Genomic DNA, 22,739 nt, shown 5'->3' with positions numbered 1-22,739 from the left:
TAAGAATTCTAAACTTGTTGCTTTCTAGTGATATTTTCATTATAGTGTTTATTTCAATGGTTCTTTAACAATCATGTCACATGAGTTACTTCATCCTTACCTTCCTTCCCACCAACATGGAGGGGGATCTACTGCACAGAGCCTCACAGAAAAAGAAAGTATTTACATGTATCCTTAATGGAGTTCTTAATCACAAAACTAAATATATCAAATTACTGTACTCTGTCAGTCTGTGCATATAGAGTAAATTGACCCAAAACTATAATACAAAGTAAAGATGTTATGACTTGCTACATAATTAATATGAAATTCTGAACTGACTGATGTACTTGATATACTGGTTACAGCGAGTATTAAATCCAATACAGAAACAGGAATTCAAACTTTTTATTCTAGGTGCCACACTCCTAGCAAATACCTTTGACCCAATCAGTTATGACAATTTTCTAATGTCTACTACAATGTAATACCACTACACCACTACATGTGCTCTGTCATAAAACAACTGCATTATACTGTTTACCCTAATGTTTTGACATCACATTTTGGTTAGATTATGGTATAAATGTTTCTATTGTCAAACAAGAGATTGTGTTGTTAACCAGCTGCTAAACATTACAAGACATTGTTGGGTGAAGTTAAAATTTGGCCAACACCCGACTTTTAATACAGTTATATGCATTTTTACTGCTACTTTACTAATTATTCAATAAATAATGTAGCATTATTTACATAATTCCACAATCAGTATTGCACAGGTATTAATATACAGTATACAGTACTGTAATTTCTATGCATGTGTTGACAGTATTACACAATACTTGTATTTCAACATGGGTTTTCATAAACATTACTGTATTTCTATAATAGTTTTTGTTTCCCATGATGCTCTACAACAGTTATTTACAAATAAAACAAATCCAATATGGTGGCCAAAGTTAACATTATCCATCAACTGTATTGTTTCAGTTATATTAGAGTAGCACACCACAGGCCCCAAGTTCTGCTTTAAAATGGAACTGTACAGTAGGGTCTTGTTATAGTACGAGATAAGGCCCAAGAAAAAGAATACAGTATGAAATTGTAATATGACATGACATAATATGTCACAGTGTTAAAAGGTGGATAGGGTCCGGAGGAACAAATATTACACATAGTCCCAGCTGGACACGAGGGATATGTTCCTATAAAGTACTTATCACTTGCACACCTTTACTTACATTTTTTATCTAAAATATCCAAATAAATAAAGGAAAAATTTCCTTATTCAATTTGCCACATATTACAGAGTAAAGGAGGAAAAATTGGACAATCAAGCAACTGGCTGAGTGACTACATGGTGGAGGTGAGTCGAGAAGAGAGTGACAAATTGCCAGTGGCATGGATTAATGACCTATCAGTCAGGTCAGGCCATTTGTTTTATTATTCACCATCTGACTGATTTTCAAGGAACCTAACCTATTTGGATAATGAGGGATACCTGTATATCAAAAGCACTATATCAAGTCGTAATATAACGTGACCCTTACTGTGCCAGGTGTGTTGAAACTTCTAGAGAAAGGCTGAATAGTTAGATGAGTTGGGAAATCCTGATGTGAAAAGTTAACGTGATCCTACCAATAATTTGCTATCAATAAAAATATGCATGCAATGGCTAAGCAACTTTGAAATCTTAAAATAGAAATGCTTACGTACAAGATATACAGTAAAACCTCTCTAAGCTACAATCTATCAGACAGTTTCTGAGGTGCAATTTTTGGGGTCAAGGCTTTAAGAAAGAAACAAGACCAGTGCTGCAGCTATGTGAGGCTTTGCAGCTCTGTATAGATAAACCTTCCATCCTGACCACATCTACTATCTCATGGCTTGCTTTGAAGCAACATTTGTGTTCAGTTATTCATATAGCTGAATAGTTGTACTAAAGAACAAAAACTTTTGTCACTGCGATTGTAACACTGACAAGTGAAGATATAACTCTTTTAATGGCACTTTGTCATTAGACTTTACATACTTGTTAACTCCATTGTGCTGAGGATACATAGTGAGTGTACTGTGACAACTGTTATGTAAATGTTTTGTGACAGTACTGTACTGTATAATTACAAATGTTACTGTAACTGTACTACAGTAGTGTGTATGTCTGCACCATGTTGAAACATACTCAGATATTTTCTGGGCATAGAGGTCACAAGCCTTTAAAGATGATGACTACCCTTGCCTTATTTTGCACAACAGTTCACAGGACACTTGGAGGAGCACCACACGAGAAGGTGTCAATACTTTCAAGTTAGCCTGACTGCAAACCAAGGCAGACAAGCGCCAACAGCGGAAAAATGCTGCAGCCGCCCCTCCCGCACTAGATGTAGCTCTGCCAGTCCCATATCGGCCTCTCTAGTCACCTGAGAGCTCACCATCGAAGGTGACATCCTTAATAACTCATACAATTTTATCATAACTGGATGATCGTCATAGTCGGTTCCGAGTGACAACAAAGTAGTAGTAGTAGGTGTTTGGTGCAGTGAACAGTGACTGCCCTATCCACATACAACTCCCTGTACATCTACAACTGCTGGTGAAAATAGTACAATGCTACATATTTAATATTATTATTAGTAGTAGTAGTAGTAATCTGCATATAAAGACAGATGAATAAATCATATGTGAATCCAAGTTTACAGGTCCAAATCAGCACTAAAAATATTTTACAGCAATCAATGCTAATTTTTAGAAGTGTTAAGTAATATTTTGACCCAAAAACCTCACATAGCTACAATTCCCTGTACTCCAAATGCTACCCCTTAGAGAGCTTTTACTGTACTCTAATAAAAATGACACACCTCTCCTGTGACTGCATGAAGTAATCCTGAGTAGGAGACATTTGCATTAAACCTCTCTATTGCCTCAGCAAATGTCCACCCAGGCGGAGGTTGCTGGAGAAACTTTAGGTGCATAGATTCTACTTCTTCATCTACAGGCACTTCAAGGGGACCCAGGCGTTTTCCCCGCTCTGTTGGTGTCATGCGCACGTGGACATCCAAGTTGCCCGACGCTCGCACACCATCAACAAGGGAAGCTAATAATGAATCTCTGGGAAAATTAATAAGAATCAGGTGTTTAGGTTGCTTAACCAAAACAGGTTTAGCAAACCCATTCTACCCCTCTTTAGAATCAATGAGGATAAGGTACCTGGGATGCTTAACCAAGGAAGATTCAGCAAACCCATTATAATCCAATTTAAAATAAATAAGGATCAAGCACAGAATCTGGGTTGCTGAAACAAGGAAGAATAGGTACAACAATTCTACTCCAATTAATTAAGAATAAGTGAAGATGACAAATAGATGGATAAAGAGATTATGTATTAATCATAAATAAGTATATCATCTCAAAAGAAGGAAACCAATATAAAGTCAACTCTCACTGCTCTACACTTCATTTATCTGGCTTCTTCGTTACCCAAAGAATGTTTGTGTATTCAAGTTTATCAGAGTGTCCTTTGCCGAGAAAATTAGACATTGCTGTATTTACCCATATTCATAGATACAGTATATTTTTTCATATAACTGGTGAAAACCAATGTATTTTTTGCTCATATAATCTACACAAATAAGAAGTAAATAACACTTGCTTACAATTCAGTATGTAACAGATTCCTCCTTAATCTATAAGTGTGAGCTGACTGTATATTATAGAATAGATCAAAATATGTCAATAAAAATGTATACATATTGTAATTACAATAGCATCAAAATCATGAATTTACACTTGTCTCAAACATAAAGAATGTATCATGTAAGTACATCCTTATAATCTGTATATAGATAACTGACTTAAATAAGTTCTATGATGAATAAACAAAAGCTGGTAAAAGTAAATTAACATCTTCCTCATCATATGGTCAAGCTGGCATGTGCAGTTATGATGGCAACAAAATTGTACATGAAAAATTTAATCCTCCGAGCATGTGGTAAGGAAGAGTTAAAAAGTAATTCATTATTAATCCTACCTGTCAGAGGAAGTGTATTCTCGGTTGCCTCCTCTTATATATTCTACTGTGAGCTTTTGTGGGTTCTCGAGGTGACGGACTAGAGCGAAGACTTCCGAGAGAGGACGTAAAGTGACAATGGCATAGGAATTAGGGTCACGTTCTAGTAGGCACGTCTCACTTACACAAATGGTTCTTCTGACTGGGTCATTGTGTCTGTGGCTCACTTTGTGCACAAGAAATTCGCATAAAGATGTAATGTGTTCGTCTCCACTGTAAATAAAGTAAAAGAGGCATCAAGCATGAAAAAATTCTCATTGGATTAGTGAGACTTCATTTAATCAAAGCCAATGATCAATCCTAACTGAATTATGTAACTTAAGTGGACAAACTTGTACAAATTTTTTGGATGCACATCTCCTGTTTTTCCTCCATATATTTATAACTGTTACCAGACCCAGCAACTTCCTCAACAATATTACATTCTTCCTAAGATTTCTCATTCCTCAATCATCCATTTTCTTCAACATCAAAACTTTGTCAACTATCCTCGGTCAAATTGTCTTACTGTTTATTCCTATTGTATACCTGCACTGCCTCGGCACATAGGAAACTAAATATATACTCCCACAGTCTATGTTCACCATATCCTGTACCTGCATTGTCTATACTCATGCTGAACTGTATACTGCACCTGTATCTGCATAGTTTATACACATGCCTACCCAATTGTTAACCTGAATGACAATTTTACTGAATCAAAATTATTACTGTATTACATTATTACTATTATTATTATTATCATTATTAATAAACCAATGCAAGGAAATTCAAACTATAAAATTTATTCTGGTTATGTAATACAGGATACACAAACTTACCTATATTTCCCTACTCTAGTTTCCATTGCAAGTTGAAGGGTGATGCACACTTTTTTTGCTGTAATAGCTATTCCAATGTATTTCTTAGCATTATCTTCAACCTTCTTAAGAATTTCATCCCGCCGATCAGTTGAAAATATGTGTAATCTCCCAAAGCCTCCACTCTGTAACATAAGTTCAATAACACCATTATTAGTCAAAGTACAATATTATACATAGCTCCATCTCCTTCATAAAGTGACAATTAGAAATAACCAGTATTTGTACATAAAGCTTGAACAATTTACTTGAGTACAGTACAGCATAGTACAGTGCACTACAGTATAGTACTATACAGTACAATATTGTGCATTAGAGTATAGTACAGTTCACTATAGTACAATACAGTAAAGTATAGTACATAATAGTATACTGTAGTACAGTACAGTACATTTCAGTACAGTACATTACAGTAGTAAAGTTTATGCAAACACTAAGACAACTGACAATACAATAATATGGATTATTAAAACATGTAACAACATACAGCTTCATCAAATCACAGAACATCATATAATGTGGAAGAAGTACAGTAGAGTAATACTGATGGACGTTTAGCTAACAATCAATCACAATTTATAAAATGAAATTCCAGATAAATACAACTGTATGGTGATACCAGTTACAGTAAAGCAACAATATACTGACTCTACGAATAATCAGGCTACTGTATAAGAAATGACATGAGGGACTACAAGAGACAATGCAGCATGGAGAACCCACACAAGCATGGAAAATGGCTCCCAAGCATTGCTGATGATGATAATAATGATGGCCAGGAATATAGTTAATCCTTAACATAGTCCACGAGCATTGTGGTTCCATATTTTACAGCAAACTAATTAGGGAATGCACAGCCTTTTTATAACATGACATGGTGCTTAAACTATCATGCTCTAAGGTGAGCCAGTGCAACCACTTGCCAAGTTATGAATATTTCAGCTGTAGCAACCAGTGGATTGGCAAACTGTTACTAATTGAGCATGTCACTTGCGCTCTCTGGATATGAGCTCACAGCTCCAGCTGTATATAAGAAGTGTATCACTGAGTTACAACAATAAAATCCATGCCATGCCATTAAATATTCTCTTACCAAAAGAGTGATGGAAAATGGACAGCACCCAACATTATTCTTATAAAGTAACTGGAACATTTAGACATTAAAACAAACAACACCAATATAGTGGTGAAACCAACTAAAAGAAACACTTTTAAAAATAAATAACTATACAGTAATATAGAGATCTGGTGGTATGGTATGTATGGTGGTGGGATAATCTGGTGGTGTGATGATCTGGTGGTATTTAAGGTGGTGCATTGATCTGGTGGTGAAGGGTGTATAGTGACACAGGAGATGTAGACATTTTGGCAGTTAAAGCTTAACTAAAGCCTTTGAACAGGTGGGGAAGGGGTCAGTAAGCCTGGGAATATGATGTAGACTGCACAGAAACTTAAATTATTGCAGTGAAAGTTCCTGACTCTTAAAGAGGGTTTGTGCACCGATTTAATTTAAGGCCCCAATTCTGGCTTAAAGCACTAAAAGTATTAATACTCTGAACTGAAGACTAACCTGAAATAAAAAGAATAAAAAATATTGTACTGAATACATTTAAGTATACAGTCAGAAAATGAGGCATACAGTGAACCTGCCAAACATATATACTGGGTTTAACTCCTGTGTGTGTCTGTTGAATGTCCTACACAACGGATTCTGAGCCTTGTCCCTGGATGCATTGTAAAAAAGAAAAAGAAAAATTTAAAAATCTTACCTGAATACAGAGGCCACCAGGAATGTCTGACACCGGAACAAGAGCTTCAATATCTTTGAACATGTAGGAGGCTAGAGGGGCCCCTGTCGCAGCATCAAGCTGGTCCACAGAGCATGGGGTAACCTCCAATACTACTGGATGTCTTGCTTCTGACCAGTGGACCTTTTGTGCATTGGCTCGCTAATGGGTTAAAATTTGGTGAATCATTTTGATAAATTTATAATGTTTATATACGGTAGACAGTAAGAGATTTTTTTCCTACGATAGAAGAACTGTCAAGGAGGTCAGAGTTTAGCGAGTTTTTAGTGAAAGAAAGTCCAATGCTGTGATTTTCAAACCTTTCAACAAGATACATACTGTACATCTCTCAAAAGTTAATAAGAAAATCAGCATTACATGTCTAACCACAATAATTGATTGTTTTATTATCTGAGTCTGAAACTATTGTGTGCTAAATCTATGATACAAGACCTCAACTTTCTACAATGCAACAAAGTATATGGTAAAACAGTGATGCTTATCATATATAACTAATAAGTTCCTCATTTTTTCCCTATATACTGATATCATGATGACCTTACTCACAAAACTTACAACCACTCCATTCCTCAGTCACACGGAAACCTTCAAATCACCTAATTACCTGCAATATAAATTTTCAAAACAAAGAGTAAACCTAACCCTGGAAAATGGTACAACTCTCACCCTGAACACAAATTAATAAATATTTAAACAGAGGAATCTGAAAATTTGCAGAATTTTATACAACAACCTTATCATGTTATGTTATGACTTTCTTTGAGTAAAGTACATTTAAGAAGTGACACTACTGTTATATTGCCACATAAACACAGTGGTGAAGGCTAAAAATAAATAACTTACCAGGTTGTCTATAATTCCTTCAGCAAAATTGTGCCTAAACACTAGAGCCTCAGAGATAATGTCTGTCCGGTGTTCTGATGAGAAACGCATGTGGTCCACTTTCTTCCCTTTTCTCATAGTTATGATAAACTCATTAGGAACCTGAAAGAATTCATGAAACTCAACATCAACTACCTATAATATTAACTGCTATCTTAATTTATGCCATTATCTAAGAATTTCAGAAAAATATCTATAATTTTATATTCTTGGAAACTTGACTGATTTCAATTTTATACAGATGTAAAGAAAATCCATATACTCTACATTTCCATCCATAGCTTCAGTTATTATTAAGAACTTAAAAAATGTAATATGTATAGTACAGTACAGTAATGTATAAACAGAAATATGGTAAGCTAAGTAGACAAAACTGCAAAGAATTAGTATGAGGCATGATCCAGCATCAAGAGTTCATTAAAGGTAAACACAGGAATTAAGTATTTAATGGGTGAATACTTACTTGACCAACACCCTTAAGGGCTGGAGTTATGTTGAGGAAGTCATGGTAATACCACTGGTTGGTCACCTCCATACTACCAGGGTTATATGTGGTAATGCCAGCATTTCCCACACTGAAGATGCGCTTGTATCTAAAGGATTGTTCTCTGTATCAGTACCGGACTTGCATAGCTTTATAAAATAATACTGTATGTACATTGGCAACTTAAAACAAACTGTTCATCACAAAGACACTTTATAATATTTCTCTGTGTATGTATGAATATTTTTTTTTTAAATAAAAGACGACTTTAATATCCAATGCTCGAAAATGTGTAACCCAGACCAACACACACAAATTACTGTATAAACCTATGAAAAATAAATAAAATAAACAAAATAAAATAAATAAATAAATATATAGTTTAGAGTTTGTTACAAGTTAAATTATTTTTATATAATGAATGTGTAACTTACTTGCCCTTCCATGCGGAGTGTTTAGTAACCAAGTAACACGCCACATCCTGGTTGTTTGTCCCCATGGTTCAGCCCCCCACACTGTTGACCAAAGCTTGTTGTTATGCACACAACACATGAACTCTTTATAACCTGTTAACTGTACCCTTATGATATTTAACATGAAGATAAAATGGGTAATAAAGAACAGTATAAGGAATAATAAAATATCCTACACACATGACCTATCATCTCACACAGTATTCCTTTGTTCTTGTAAATCTAAGGCTATGTTATGAATTCATCATACTTTGTCAAATTTACACTCTGAGTACAAAACCTTATCAAATAAATGCTTTTAACCCCTTCAATACAGGGATGCCACTCTTAATATTTGAATTGGCTAATCCCAGACAATTTTATTCAGCTCAGAGGGCCCCCATACACAAATGGTTAAGGAGCAACACATTACCAAAGATAAATACTCGTACTGTATGAAAATACTGTAACAGTATTGTTACAAGTATTAATGGGTTTTTCTTTACTGAAATCTTCAAAAATTAAAAAAAACTTTGAATTTATTTATGGAATGGCAACACTGTATGTAATTCCAAGAGCTCTGGCAAATGAAAACAAACTACTGTACCACTAAATACTGTTTGAGTTTGGCAGGAATGTAATACTGTACTAAGCACTTACCAAATTTAAGTTTATGAACTTGTGCTTTTTAAGTTTTATCACTTACAATGAAACTGATTACGGTACAAATTTAAGTTCTTTATATGTGCATTGATTAACTATATAAAGTCAATTGTGGTAAAAAAGAAATTCACAAAAACACTACTGAGAATTCGGCAATGAAAGTCTCAGTTCTGTGGTATTCTAATTTGTAATAAAAAAATAGTGTATCAGAATTCAGTCCTACAGTGTGCCTATTAAATTTCAACAGACAGAGCCTACATTGAGGCTATCACCTTAACCCATTAACAAAAATAAACAAACATAAACTACCTAAACCTATTGATTGTAAAAAAAAAGATTTATACTAAAATTAGGCAACCTTAAGATAGGTTAGGTTGCAAGATGGTGAAGCTTTGTAGCAACATGAGCTGTTCTTGTACATTAATGCTGTACATGTACTCATGTTTTATTTCTTACCCACTGAATTTGCATTCTACAAATTAAAAGTCATCAAAACTGATATTTTTGTCAAAAAATTATCTAAAGTTTTGGTAAACTACTGTATTACCATTAAACTTATTACATTATCACAAAAACCACTAAATTCTTATGAGAGTATTGGAAATAAATTCATATATAACTTAATGATACCAGGTTCTAGCTCACTTTAATGCCCCCCCAGTAACTGCTTGAAAACATTAACTTTCAAGGTATGAGTGAAAAAGTGTTTGAAATAAAGAATATTAAACCGATGAAGTCATAAACAAATTTTTCAAGAACACATTCACCACTAATTCTCCTTTCACTAATTATATATATCAAGACAAATGACACCAAGCATATAAAGCAAGGGATAATAAAGACCATTTTATCAAGAGTAAGATCCACCACATATCTGCATTAAGGTGTTAAAACGAATGTTACGGGGAGGTAGTGTGCTTGGCGGAAGAGCCGCTCAGCTAGACTAATAGATCTCTTTTAGTACAGTACAGTACTCTATTTACCCCAAACATAACCATTTGCACTAAGATCACCCATGTGCTCTCCTCACCCAAATTGGTTATTCAGGTGAGTAAGGTGATTGAGATACTGTGGACAGCTAAGATGAAGAAGATACTGTGAACAGCTAAGATGATGAAGATACTGTGAACAGCTAAGATACTGTGGACAGCTAGGATAAGAAATGTGAGTAAAAGTTTAACACAGTGCATAATAATATGAGCCACCTGAGGGAAATTGTACAGAAGAATTACATCTGTCCTACTTTTGTTTTTCCAACTTTTTTTATCATGCTGGCAAACCTTGGTGGACCCGCCCCCTAGGTGCGCCGCCAATATCAGGTGTTTATGTGAGTGTTAATACTGGTAAACAAATGTCTTTTACTTTTACGTTACTTTTATCCTCTTCACCACTGATTGGCTCGTTAGCCGCTTGGGCGATTGGTCACGTCTCTGTTACTTTTCTTTTTCTTTTATCCTCTTCGCCAAATGATCGGCTCGTTAGCCGCTTGGGCGATCGGTCATGTCTCTGTTACGCAGTTGGCAAGTACTGGACATGCACCGGCTCCTGAATGTACCTGAACCTGTTCCAGTGTTGGTCAAGTCTCGTCTTCAAAGAGCTCACACTTAGGTGCCGTCACAACACTTTCTGGTAGATTGTTCCAAGAGTTCACAACTAAGACATAAGATTAAGTTTCAGAAAAGGACAACCTTAGAACTCTATATACAGGTATCCCCCTATTTGTGAGAGGGTTGCATTCCTGGAAACCCAAGTGTATAATGAATTATCTTAAATTAAGAGCCTTTTAACATGGATTTCAATGAGATACATTCCTGACCTGTCTCACACAGACATGTATCAACGAAAAAACTATCCTACACTAATCAAACAAATAAATAAAAAATTAACAACACTCAGTACATCAATAATAACATGCCTGCTGTTTAACAATGTTTTAACTTTGTCTCATGAGACAAGGTCTTCCTCGAAATCTCGGCTTTCCCAGAGGCAGGAGATTCAGCAGGACACTTGTTAGCCATTTTCAAAGTCAACAGTTGATCACTTTACAGTCACCAATAAATGGCAAATGTCACAGCAATCACTATGTTATGCAAGATAAGTACAGCAATGATAACTTTTGTTACATGAGAGAGGGCAGGTGCAATCATATTGGAAATAATCATGGGACTAATACACAGGGTGGTCATGAGATTGCGTATAGGTAGGTGACACCGCCCGGAGGATGGAAAGAAGTTTCTGCATATAGCAGCCATCTTGGATTTGAAAAGTGAAGGGAGAAACGCACTTCCCCAGTCTTTATATTCCCTGTCAGCAAGTTTAGTCTCCCGACAACTATTGTTAACGCATACTGTATTTTACCTAACATAAATCATGGGAGTGTGTTTTAACCTAACTAATGTTAATACAGATTAATGTAAATCAAATCATTGTAAATACGGGGGTGCCTGTACTGTACTGTACTGTACTGATGTTTGAGTCATTAGGTTAAGACAAGTATACTGATGTTTGAGTCATTAAGTTAAGACATGTATACTGATGTTTGAGTCGTTAGGTTAGACATATATAATGATGTTTGAGTCATTAGATTAGGTTCTTGATGACTTTTTTGTTTGGCAAAAATGTATTTCCTCTGGGATGTTCTTTAAAAACTGAAGAACTTTTCTTCTGTTCAAATGTTTCCTAATTGGGCTCCTTAATTCAGGCACCTGTTCTTAAATACAGGTAGCTATTACATGTTTTAAAGTTTTCAGTGGCTATATATTGGTTGTTAGCTTTGGTTTCATCAGTTTTGGATGTTTCTACCCCACAATTTTCCTTTACTTCAAAGCCCCTCCGATTTTGTGTTATCAAAATTGTATGTTTCAATGAAACTGAAAAGTAATAACCAAAAAAATCGAAAAATATAAATTTCTGACAAAAACAGAATAGAGTAAAGTATTCTTAGTTTTGGCTCAATCTCCTTATATACAAATCAATACTGTATAGAGTTCCATGGTTGTCCTTTTCCAAATTTTTACTGATATTAACATTTTTGCTTCATAACAGCAAAATAACCAACAGCAACAACTTATGAACATTTTTGTATAGATAATTAGAAATTCATTTTTAAATTAATAACAACAAATAACAAGGTTTCCTGATAATTTTCATATTAATAGGTTTGGCAAATTTGTCCAGGACAATGTTTCATACCTGAAGAGCATCTCCTTATACCCACAAATGCTCACCAGCAACTAACTACCACCGTATTTTAGGTTAGGTATTGGTCAGGGTGTTGTTTTATTATTAATTGACTATGTGGAAAGTTTGCTGGGAAGGTTGCTAAGCATTAGAATCCCTTTATCGATGGCGAGGGCATCAACATTTTAACCTTAAACATGGTGAAGAAGATGTCCATGCTGATTTTCCTCTTAATACATACTGTACTAGAGCAAAACCAATGAAAGAAGATGCAATTTCTTCAAGCTTCTATTGATATTTGCAGGGCAAGAAATAAGTTTTCTTCTATACAATATTTTCCTAATGTGGTTCATAATAATATGCACTTGTAAACTAAGGTATTGCTGAAATATTGAGGTACTAGAGAGGGCAGGTACTAGAGAGGGCAGGTACTGAAGAGGGCAGGTACTTGAGAGGGCAGGTACTTGAGAGGGCAGGTACTGGAGAAGGAAGGTTTGGGAAGAAAGATTATAGTGGCAATCAGAAGACAACAGCTTGGTTTTGGGGACATGTTCTGAGAAGGGTTGGGCTGGAAATTTTAAACTAAACAAGGAACATCGAGGGGGTTAGAAGAAAGGATTGGCAACATCAAAAGTACCCAGATGGAATCCTGGAGGATGCTGGTGGTGGATGAACAGCTGGAAGGCTGATGATGAAGCATGGCAAAGTGGTCAACAATACTGCATACATCTAACTGAATGGACAGATTTAATACTACTATGAGATAACACTTCTACCTTTTATGTAACCACTTATATGGAACTTTCACTTGTGACTTCTGCAGCTTTACAAAATATCTTATGGAACTATGAATAGTTATTTTTAAAATCTTGAAGTAGAAATTTTATATAATTATGTAAAAATGTTTCCAAACATTGTATTTTTTATAAAAAAAACCCAGGTTAGTGTTGCCTGACATATTTATACTTCATTCTTTGTCAAGTTGGTTGCAACTTCCTTAAAAATAAGGACTTAGCTGTCACAAGTGACATCAGACACCAACTACATCAATACAGTCCACACTTCAGTGATGATAGGTTTTGAGGGTACATATATTGACTGCCCATGTACCAAGGTACGAGTCAACTAATTTTTTTTAATTTGACTACAAGTTAACTACCAAATTAGATGTTTACACGATAAAAATAAGGTTATATAATGCGAGAGGGTTATTTTTACTTGCAATATGTTGGAAACATAATTGTGATGGTAGCGGAAAACAAGTGGACAGTCATACTCGCTGACTGTCAACTCAGTAGATAAACTATATAAATCCTCAGGTCAAAGTGAAATAACAATTATATCCAGTAGACTGATAAAGTACATATACACGTACCTGTTGTAAAATTCTGCAAGTTTCTAGCGGAAGAAATAGCTAATAAATGTCCATATTTTCACCCGTGACAGTTCTCTGTGTTTACGGTGGGTGTTTTGCTGGGAGGATCTGTCCTTCTACTCTCTGCCCGATTGATACCGCTTTGGCTTTATCTCATATGTGTGCAAGATTAACGCAATTTCTGATAATTTCATACATTAATGCTCAAATTTTTAATTAATTGTTTTTAATTAGTTTATAATATCTCGTTAATTTGCTAGTAATTGCAGAACAGGTAAGTGAAAATTCTACCTTGACGACTATAATAATTGGTAATAGCAGTGGAGTGTAACATATTCAAAGCAAAAATAACTAGACTAACTCTTTAAATTCATAGATAATATGCAAATTATTTCCAGCAATCTGCTAATGAATTATTAATATCCTTTACAACTCCTGTGGTGATAAGATAATGTATTTCATAAATACGTACAGTATTAGTACTCTATACAGTATTTCTTACACGGAGACATGATTTATTAAGTAGAAGTTATGGTTTGAAATATATCTAAATACTCAGCAGATTCTATAAAGAGTTTCATAAAGAATATCGATAGTAAAATTACTTTGCGTTGGGATGCTGTGTCTCGACCTGTGGTTAAGATCGGTTCAGATGATATCTTAAGTTACGCTCACTGTACCCTCCACTGTCCGCTTATGTTACATTTTCAATACCTTTCCGCACTCTTATATTACGTCCATTGTCACACACACACTACAGTATGTCACTACCCACCTAAATTACATAACTGGTTGATATAAGCTACTGAGTATGAAGGGAGGCCGGAGTCACTATCAACGTTGCCGAAGACTATTTCCGGCTTTAAAGTCATGTAGTACACTCCTGAAATGCTGACACTATTAGATAAGAGAGCGGAATTTGAAACCTTATTGAAGACACATCAACCCGATATAGTAGGTGCTGTAGAGCTGTTGTACAAGAAAAGGAGAAACGACTCGGAGGATGAGGTCATTATATTGTAGATGGATATGACTCAATTATGAACCTTAAGATTAACCAACCTACCACTACGGTTTCCTCCTGCACTATAAAGGTCGTAAAAAGTAATAAAGAACAGACCAACCCGTCGAATAACTTATGAGGTTTTAAGTAGTGAAATTAAAAACAAAACCAAAAACACCAGACTGTATCCGGCCCTGGCAGATAGGACGTCCATATCCGGCCTCTAGAACTACGTGAAGGTAAGGCACCCCAGTTTATTTCACCTGGTGATTAACCACCCTAAATCTTCCTGGGGGTCTAGATTATGTTGGGTTAGGTGAGCGTAAGGGTGGTTAATATTAGGGTGTAATAAATTGGAGTGTGTAATCTTTATTTGCTCCGACCGGTGTCGTAAGAATCAAATCTCTATCTGTATTTTTGTTTACGGGGAATAATCCACCCGGGCGAAAAATTAAGAGTAAAAAGAAATTAAAAATAGAAGAGAAAAAGACTATTAATCTACACACGAAGATGCAAGAAGACAAGCTTTTTGAAGTAAGGCAGATTGTAAGAGTATGAAAACATAGAAGAAGGCAGAGAATTCCACAGTTTGGCTGTGTGAGTTATTCTAGTGTGACCGACATCCACACAGAAATGGTAAGACAGGTATTCCGAGCCCACGGTCTTGCCGGCGGTACACAGGATGCCAAATCCACCGAACATTATCCGTTCAAGTACCTGTAAAAGAGAGAGTGAAGCAACATTGCTTCGAAGAGAAAGGGAAGAGAGATTATCAACTAAAGGAGGAGAGTTAATAAGGCGAAATGCCTTTGATTCCACTCTATCTAACAGTTGGACAGTTGGATCAATTCTTACTATATTTTCATTACTGAATTTGGATATAATATTCATTTCTTGGACAAATACTTTGTTTGGTAGATAATTAGGCCCCTAGGCTAGTGAGCTATCAAACAGGGAGGTACTACTGCCTGCCAGTGTTGCCAGTGGGAAAATCAAAACGTATCCAAAAAGATACTTAAAAGTAAAAACGTATCCATAATCATCTAAAAAGTATCCACAAGGTATACACTAGGGGGACCGGTGGTAGAAGCGGTACCGTTCTAACATTGCAAGCGAGATGTCACGGGTTCGATTCCCGGGCCGGTGGAAGTTGTTTGGACTTACTTCTTAGCCCCCATTAGTCCCTGTTCACCTAGCAGTAAAGTAGGTACCTGTTGTAAGTCGAAAGTTGCGAATTCATATTCAGGGAGTTGTTGGAGCTTCCAATAACATGATGACATAAACCACTGACTCTTCAGGCTTCTACGCCCTTAACTCATGAGACATAAAGGCAAGCATGAACTTAGCATGCTTCCCTGTTGGGCCCTGTAAACGCTTCTGCGCTTCACCTTACACAAGGATGTAGGGGGAGTGCCCAACAAAAAAAATAATACACTGCCACGTTCGTAGAGTGATACGGTATATTATTTGTAATGAAAGTTTAAAATCCTGCTATAATAGTCGAGATAAGTTTATTTCTCTGGAAACAGGACCGCCATTTGCAATGACGTCACAAGTTTAAAACCCCCTGGGCTGCAGTCGTAGGTGGAAAGGATGGCCTCTTCAGATCCCAAATTCCACGTTCAGGTAAATTTTAAGGGTGTTTTTTTTTATGATCTGAGTCATGGATATTTCGTAAGTGAAGAATTGTGCCGTGAAGAGCAGCTTCAAACAAAGGTTTGATGGATATACAGTATGACCGATAGGGGTTGGGTGTAAATGAGCCTGCCCAGCATGGTGTCCTCCATTCTTATGGTCTTTTGGACATAAAAAACTCCCATATTCACACCAGCTCAGCTGTCATGTACTTTTACCTGGTAGACTTTCTCTTCTTTTTTCAGTGGATTTACAGAGTATATCAGCACTAGATGGATATACGAGTAAATTTATAATTGATGTCATTGTCTGGACTTTGTTTTGATAATGCCTGATGCTTGCTAAACATGACAGCATAGTGCTGTTATTGTTTTGATGATTCACTAATGAACCACTGGGATATACAGTATCATCATTTATGTTAAATAATGGGTAAAATTTTACAATAACTACCTTAAGTATTTTGATGTTTAGATTCGAGATAGGCTATATTGGGTAAATTTTAAGTTGTGGTCATCCCTGTCGACTTGCAGACTTTTTTTCTGATGGTTTATGATGTGTTATGAACGATTCTGACCCTCATTTCCATCGAGAATCACGAGTTACTACCCCCCTCTTAACCGATGTATGTTAAGCTAACCTAATATCTCATCGTACCCTAACCTAACCTATGATCTGTATTTTCTGATGCGATCGAAAAATGTTTTGTGACAAAAATCCTGTAGAGATAATGTGTCTTTTTGAGTACTTGATCCCATAGTTAGACTCTTAAGGTACCCCAAATGACTAAAAAATACCAATATTGTTTAGAATGTTTATACAGTACTATGAAATTTGTTGTATGGGCAGCTAATATCCATTGAGTTAGTTTATGTGCTTATTAATATTTATATATTCAAATTAGTATTACTGTGTTGCACAGTAAAGCACAATTATTATTATCTAATAATATTTATTTACTGAACCCATCAGCCGAGAAGGTTGGACAACTACGGCTGGGAAGCAGGGTTGCCAGATGTACGACAAGCTTCACGGCCAAATTCACGCCATTTCACGGCCAAATCGGCCAAAACTTTTTGGATGGGAAGCACAAGGCTATTTTTGCATTCCACACAAAATAAAAGTATCCCCTACAATATCCACTTAAAATGTCGTAATAAAACCAAATTTTCACTTAGAATTGAGAGCCCAATAATTACATAAACATAATATCTATAATCTACAGTGAAGATTTACCTTAATCTGAAATGGTGGTGGAGCATGATAATGGTGGAGAACTTGATAACACTAGCTGACGTGAACAAAAACGTCTAGTTCGTCATCGTTATATTTTCTACCACTGTCCTAGGACCTTTCCATTTACTAGTGGACATTCAGAAAACTAGCACTCGGAATTTCAGAAAGTAACTCAGATGACTTTGTAAGCTCTGAAGCTTAACCCATATGCTGGACACATTCAGCCTGAACAACTCAAATATGAGAACTAACAACTAAGGTAGTAACTAGAAAGATCAGTCAACTCAGTAGGTCACGTAAACATGTGAAGTGGTGAGGTCACTGATTAGGTGGTCATGACAAGGTGAGGTCACTGAGCCAGCATATTCATTGTGAAATTTGAAAATCTGCTAGATTTTTCTTCACAGTCCACTAAATGAGAAATTAATACGTGTCTTACAAAATTCGGCCAAATACTTTGGCCGTGACCATCCATTTTTTCACGGCCAGGCGAAGTTTTTTTTTTTTTTTTTTTTACGGCCTTATTAGAGAATTTGGCCATGGAAACGGCCATTGGGCAACCCTGCTGGGAGGTCACCCCCAACCAGTGACGTCACAACCAATCAGCTTTTTGGCAGTCACGTGACGTTTTAGCAACTTTAGCCCTTATATTTGTTTTACACTTTGGCCCAATTTATTTAAAAATGTCATTACCATAGTGAATTTAAGCGTTTTCTTTACCCATTGACCTGCCATTTTACGAAAAAATTCCGACTTCAAGAATTCTATTATAAGAATAGAAGAGTGATTCTATTGATTCTATGTGTCGTTTTGTATTTCACATTTCTTGGTTCACCTCAAGATCATGTAGGTGATTAAGAGTAAACCACAAAAACGGATGGTTAAATAGTGCATTTTATCACTATACCCCCCTGTAGTAATTTTATTAATTATTAATTGTATCGTGATGAACACAACCAGTCAACATTAAATTTATATAGTAGCATACAGACTGAGTTTTTTTTGTGCATATTTCTAGATCTAGTATGACAACAAAGTTAAACTGAAATATAATGGCGTCATCAATAATTTTACTGCTTTTAAAATGATGTAATATTAAATTGGGGGTTTAAACCCTATTATGACTAAAAATTTTAAGGCTTTCCTAACATACAGTTTATAGATGAAATTTGCATAATAGAAAAGGCACTGAAAATGTTCATTGATTACGAAAAGTTTCACTGATTACAAACAGTTACAATAATGAATTGATATACTGAAATAATAGATATGATGATTCTAGATTATAAATATTACCAACTTCAATATTCATGATTTGCTCTTTTCCTCCCCTACTTATCTTTGAACGCAGCTTGAGCTGAGTGAATCATCGAATCACTAGGCTCCCATTCGTAGCAATATCACCCCCATTCCCTTTTGCTAACAAAAGGCCATTTAACGACTCTGTGATCAGCCTGTTCCTAACATCCGTCTTCATGAGTTTTACGTGGGAGAATATTCTCTCAACTGCAGCAGAAGTGTGGAAAAGCTAATAAATTCAACAAATTTTGAAAGTTTTGGGAACATAGACAGGAACGTAACGTGTTCGTTGAATCGAGAGAATTCCCCTTTTAAAGGGATTCCATCTGTAAATTTTCCTTCCTCGACATTCCATACTGTAATATACTTAGTTTGTTTTGCATAACCATGACAGAGGGAGGGAAATAGAAAAAAAACTTTTTCTAATCAAAGCCCACCAATTTAGTTGGTTGTGTGGAGGTTCCAACTACAACAACGGGGTAACTTCTGTTGGCAGAAGATAACAAACAAAAGTCACCGTGTTGTGGAGAGCTATAAAGTCAAAATCCCCTTTCACGTTACCTTTGCTTATATGCATGTCTGAGAAAGGTAATGTTTTTAACTTCAGTATCATAATGGGTCAAAATCATCCGGAAAAATATAAGTAATAAAGAATATGAAAAAGGAATAATATATGGAATAAACAAAATATATAAAACGTATCCAATTTCTCAAAAAAATAGTAAAATAGTACCCAATTTCTGCCATTTCGTATCATTTTGGTCAGCGTCGTATAAAGGTACGCCTGTCAAAAAGTATCCAAATGAGAAGCATAATGTATTGTCTAATGGTGGACCCTGCTGCCAGACATCACGAAAATAGTGACCAAGTCCCAGGTTGCTGATCTGACTTGCTGCCTCGTTTACACACAATTGTTGGGGCTCGATTGTTTCTCTTTGACAACACAACATACATGTATCGGTTCTTACTTTTGATCTTTTTTAATTGTTTTTCTTTATGGTTCTTTATTATTATTATTATTATTATTATCAGTTATTTAATTTTAAATGTTTAGGTTTTTATTTTAAATTTTATTTACTTGAATTAATTATTATTATTATTACATTTTTGCCCCCCAGGCCCCGATGTGGGTCAGTGACCTGTGCCCGGGTGGGCTAATCTCTTTAAAAAATAATAAAATAAAAATGTGTAAGAATGAGCGGGGCACCGAGTTACTAGTGTTGTAGTGGTTACTCTCCCCTCCAACTGCACCTACGCTAGTGTGGGGTATGAGATGTTTGGTTCACACTCAGGATGGGTTGGAGAAAGGAAACTCACAATGTGCTCTCTATATACATGTTGTATTGGATGTACAATGCAGCTTGGTGCTGGGAAGGCAGCATGGTTACAAGCGTGATGTAGAGAGAGCTGGTTGGTGAGGACGCTCAGAGAAGGACAGCTTGTGGGTCGCCATGCTCGCCAGCGGGAGAGAGGACCGCCAGGCAGGCAGAGGTGTTGCTGGCTGGTTGGTGTGGGTAGAAAGAGCGATCACCACGAGGTCAGGTCTTAAATAGCGGGGGTAGGCGTGGCTTAGCAGTTGACCCCCGCTCCGTGATGTATGGCGGCGCTGGTTGACCTAGACCACGAGGCATACACTGGGGAATTGGTGGGGTCGGCTAGGCAGCGACAAACAGCGTTTGTAGGGGAGAATTCCACTACAATACTCCCCCTTCCCTCCAGGCGGTGTAGGAGACTTGTTGTCTGCAGAGTTGCTTAGCACATGTGAGGCAGAACGGGCGGTGCGTGCCTCATGTGAGACAACGGCGATGGCGTGGATGAGCCGGTCGCTGGGGACAACTGTCTAGATACACAATATCTGTGGGAGTAGAGAGGGAGAATAAGGGTGTGTGGAGGCGATGAATGTTGTGCTTCCCTCACGGCAGGTACAGAGTCGTCAGATGCGCCTGCTGGGGTGTGTGGGCCTGGGTCAGGAGCAGGGGCTGCGTCAGCAGAAGCGGATGAGGGCTCGTGACAGCAGCTGGGTCCACGACAGCAGCAGGGTGCAGGACATTAGCAGGGAGTACCTGAGGGAGAAAAGAGGGGTGTGTGGGTCCGCACTCAGGAACAGAGGCCGCATCAGGGGCGGCAGGGGTTACTGCTGGGCCGGGGTCGGCGTCTGAGGCAGGACGGGTGTGCTGGGGTCGGAAGAGGAGCGACTGTCTGCTTAGAGTAGCAGAGCTGCTCTAGGGTGTCTGACCTGCGGTGTAGAGACAGTAGCTGTAGAGCCGATGAGAGCTGCTTCTGGGTGGATAAGCCAGTCTTCCATGTTGCTTGAAGACTGGGAGCGTGATCAGTTTCTCCTCCATCCTGTGTGAGTGCGAATCTCCGGGAGTCACCATTTGTGGGGTTCAGGATGTTTGGTTCACACTCAGGATGGGTTGGAGAAAGGAAACTCACAATGTGCTCTCTATATACATGTTGTATTGGATGTACAATGCAGCTTGGTGCTGGGAAGGCAGCATGGTTACAAGCGTGATGTAGAGAGAGCTGGTTGGTGAGGACGCTCAGAGAAGGACAGCTTGTGGGTCGCCATGCTCGCCAGCGGGAGAGAGGACCGCCAGGCAGGCAGAGGTGTTGCTGGCTGGTTGGTGTGGGTAGAAAGAGCGATCACCACGAGGTCAGGTCTTAAATAGCGGGGGTAGGCGTGGCTTAGCAGTTGACCCCCGCTCCGTGATGTATGGCGGCGCTGGTTGACCTAGACCACGAGGCATACACTGGGGAATTGGTGGGGTCGGCTAGGCAGCGACAAACAGCGTTTGTAGGGGAGAATTCCACTACTAGTGTTTCTCGAGGAACCCACACACCCCATCTTTTCAGGGGCGGAGCCAGAAATATCAAAAGGGAAGGGCCAAGAAATTGTGAGTGGGGGACCGTGGCGAGCATAGCGAGCCTACTCAACTTTTTTTTTTTTTCGTGGGGATTGCTTTAAGCCACCCAGAAAAAATTTTGAAATCGGACTAATGGGCATTTGAGGCCATGTGCACTTGATATTAGGAGATATTCTGAAGTCATTAATTTTACTGTGCAAAAACGCCTCAGTACAATACTACATTAAAGAAAAAGTATTGGATTTTTCTATATTATCACTAATGAAATTCGTGGTTTACATAGGGGTAATGCAGCAATACTTTACGTAATTGCGGGTGTTTTTGAGTAGCTAAAACACAGGAAAACTTGGTGGGTGGGGAGCAGAGGTATTTTACCAAGGATTATGATAGGAACTAAAACTTGTATATTTCCTTTGATCCCCATCAATGGTTCCATCTATTGGACAAGCCAAAATCCAGAGAAAATGGTCATTTGTGTTTTCGAGAAAATTTCTATTTTGTTAATAGTAACTCTAGTATTTACCGTTAATATTACTTTCTCTACCATTGGCATTCATTATTATTTTCATTATTTATCATTTCACCACTTACTATCTTATTAGCCATTCAGGTGTGTGTGTTCGTTGTCCATTGTTAGTACAGGAGGAAACTGGTGTACCCTGAAGAAACTTGTGATGTAAGTAAGTAGGCTATTTTCAGCCTACTTAGCCAGTCTATACATCTGTAATGATAAATAAGAGCATCAACTATCAAAGGAAATTAAATTTAAAGGTGGCTGAATGAAAAGGACCTTTAAAGTACCAATAATTGCCAAGACTTTGTTTTACTCGCGGGTATCTTTAAATTGTGTCGCAACTGCAGTTGAAAATGTATACAAACATGAAGCAACTGCTCATGCACGATACCGATTACTACTAAGTCATACAAAAGGAAAATGCAAGGGTTAAAAA

The 22,739-nt window shown here is 37.2% G+C and overlaps 1 protein-coding gene across 10 annotated transcripts in view; it reads right to left on the bottom strand.

Moving 5' to 3' along the window:
* LOC121876655 (dnaJ homolog subfamily C member 13-like) overlaps window positions 1-13,858 on the bottom strand; it is a 64,505-nt gene extending 50,647 nt beyond the window's left edge. For 6 of the 10 annotated variants that reach the window (XM_042381969.1, XM_042381970.1, XM_042381973.1 and 3 more), the window contains exons 1-9: window positions 13,750-13,844; window positions 8,514-8,594; window positions 8,059-8,188; window positions 7,557-7,697; window positions 6,675-6,854; window positions 4,867-5,030; window positions 4,007-4,258; window positions 2,838-3,087; window positions 101-142 (exon numbers count right to left, since the gene is read on the bottom strand). In XM_042381969.1, the coding sequence (XP_042237903.1) occupies window positions 101-142; window positions 2,838-3,087; window positions 4,007-4,258; window positions 4,867-5,030; window positions 6,675-6,854; window positions 7,557-7,697; window positions 8,059-8,188; window positions 8,514-8,578 (1,224 nt within the window). In that variant the 5' untranslated portion in view covers window positions 8,579-8,594; window positions 13,750-13,844. Of the gene's footprint in view, window positions 1-100; window positions 143-2,837; window positions 3,088-4,006; window positions 4,259-4,866; window positions 5,031-6,674; window positions 6,855-7,556; window positions 7,698-8,058; window positions 8,189-8,513; window positions 8,595-13,749 lie in introns of all 10 variants that reach the window. The other 4 variants (XM_042381968.1, XM_042381974.1, XM_042381975.1 and 1 more) reach the window with 2 other exon arrangements.
* Window positions 13,859-22,739: the final 8,881 nt, after the last annotated feature.

Source organism: Homarus americanus, unplaced genomic scaffold (assembly GCF_018991925.1).
Source record: "Homarus americanus isolate GMGI-L3 unplaced genomic scaffold, GMGI_Hamer_2.0 scaffold28, whole genome shotgun sequence".
NCBI lineage: Eukaryota > Metazoa > Arthropoda > Malacostraca > Decapoda > Nephropidae > Homarus > Homarus americanus.
The sequence above is the reverse complement of the archived record's forward strand: the minus strand, read 5'-3'. Positions and strand labels throughout refer to the sequence as shown.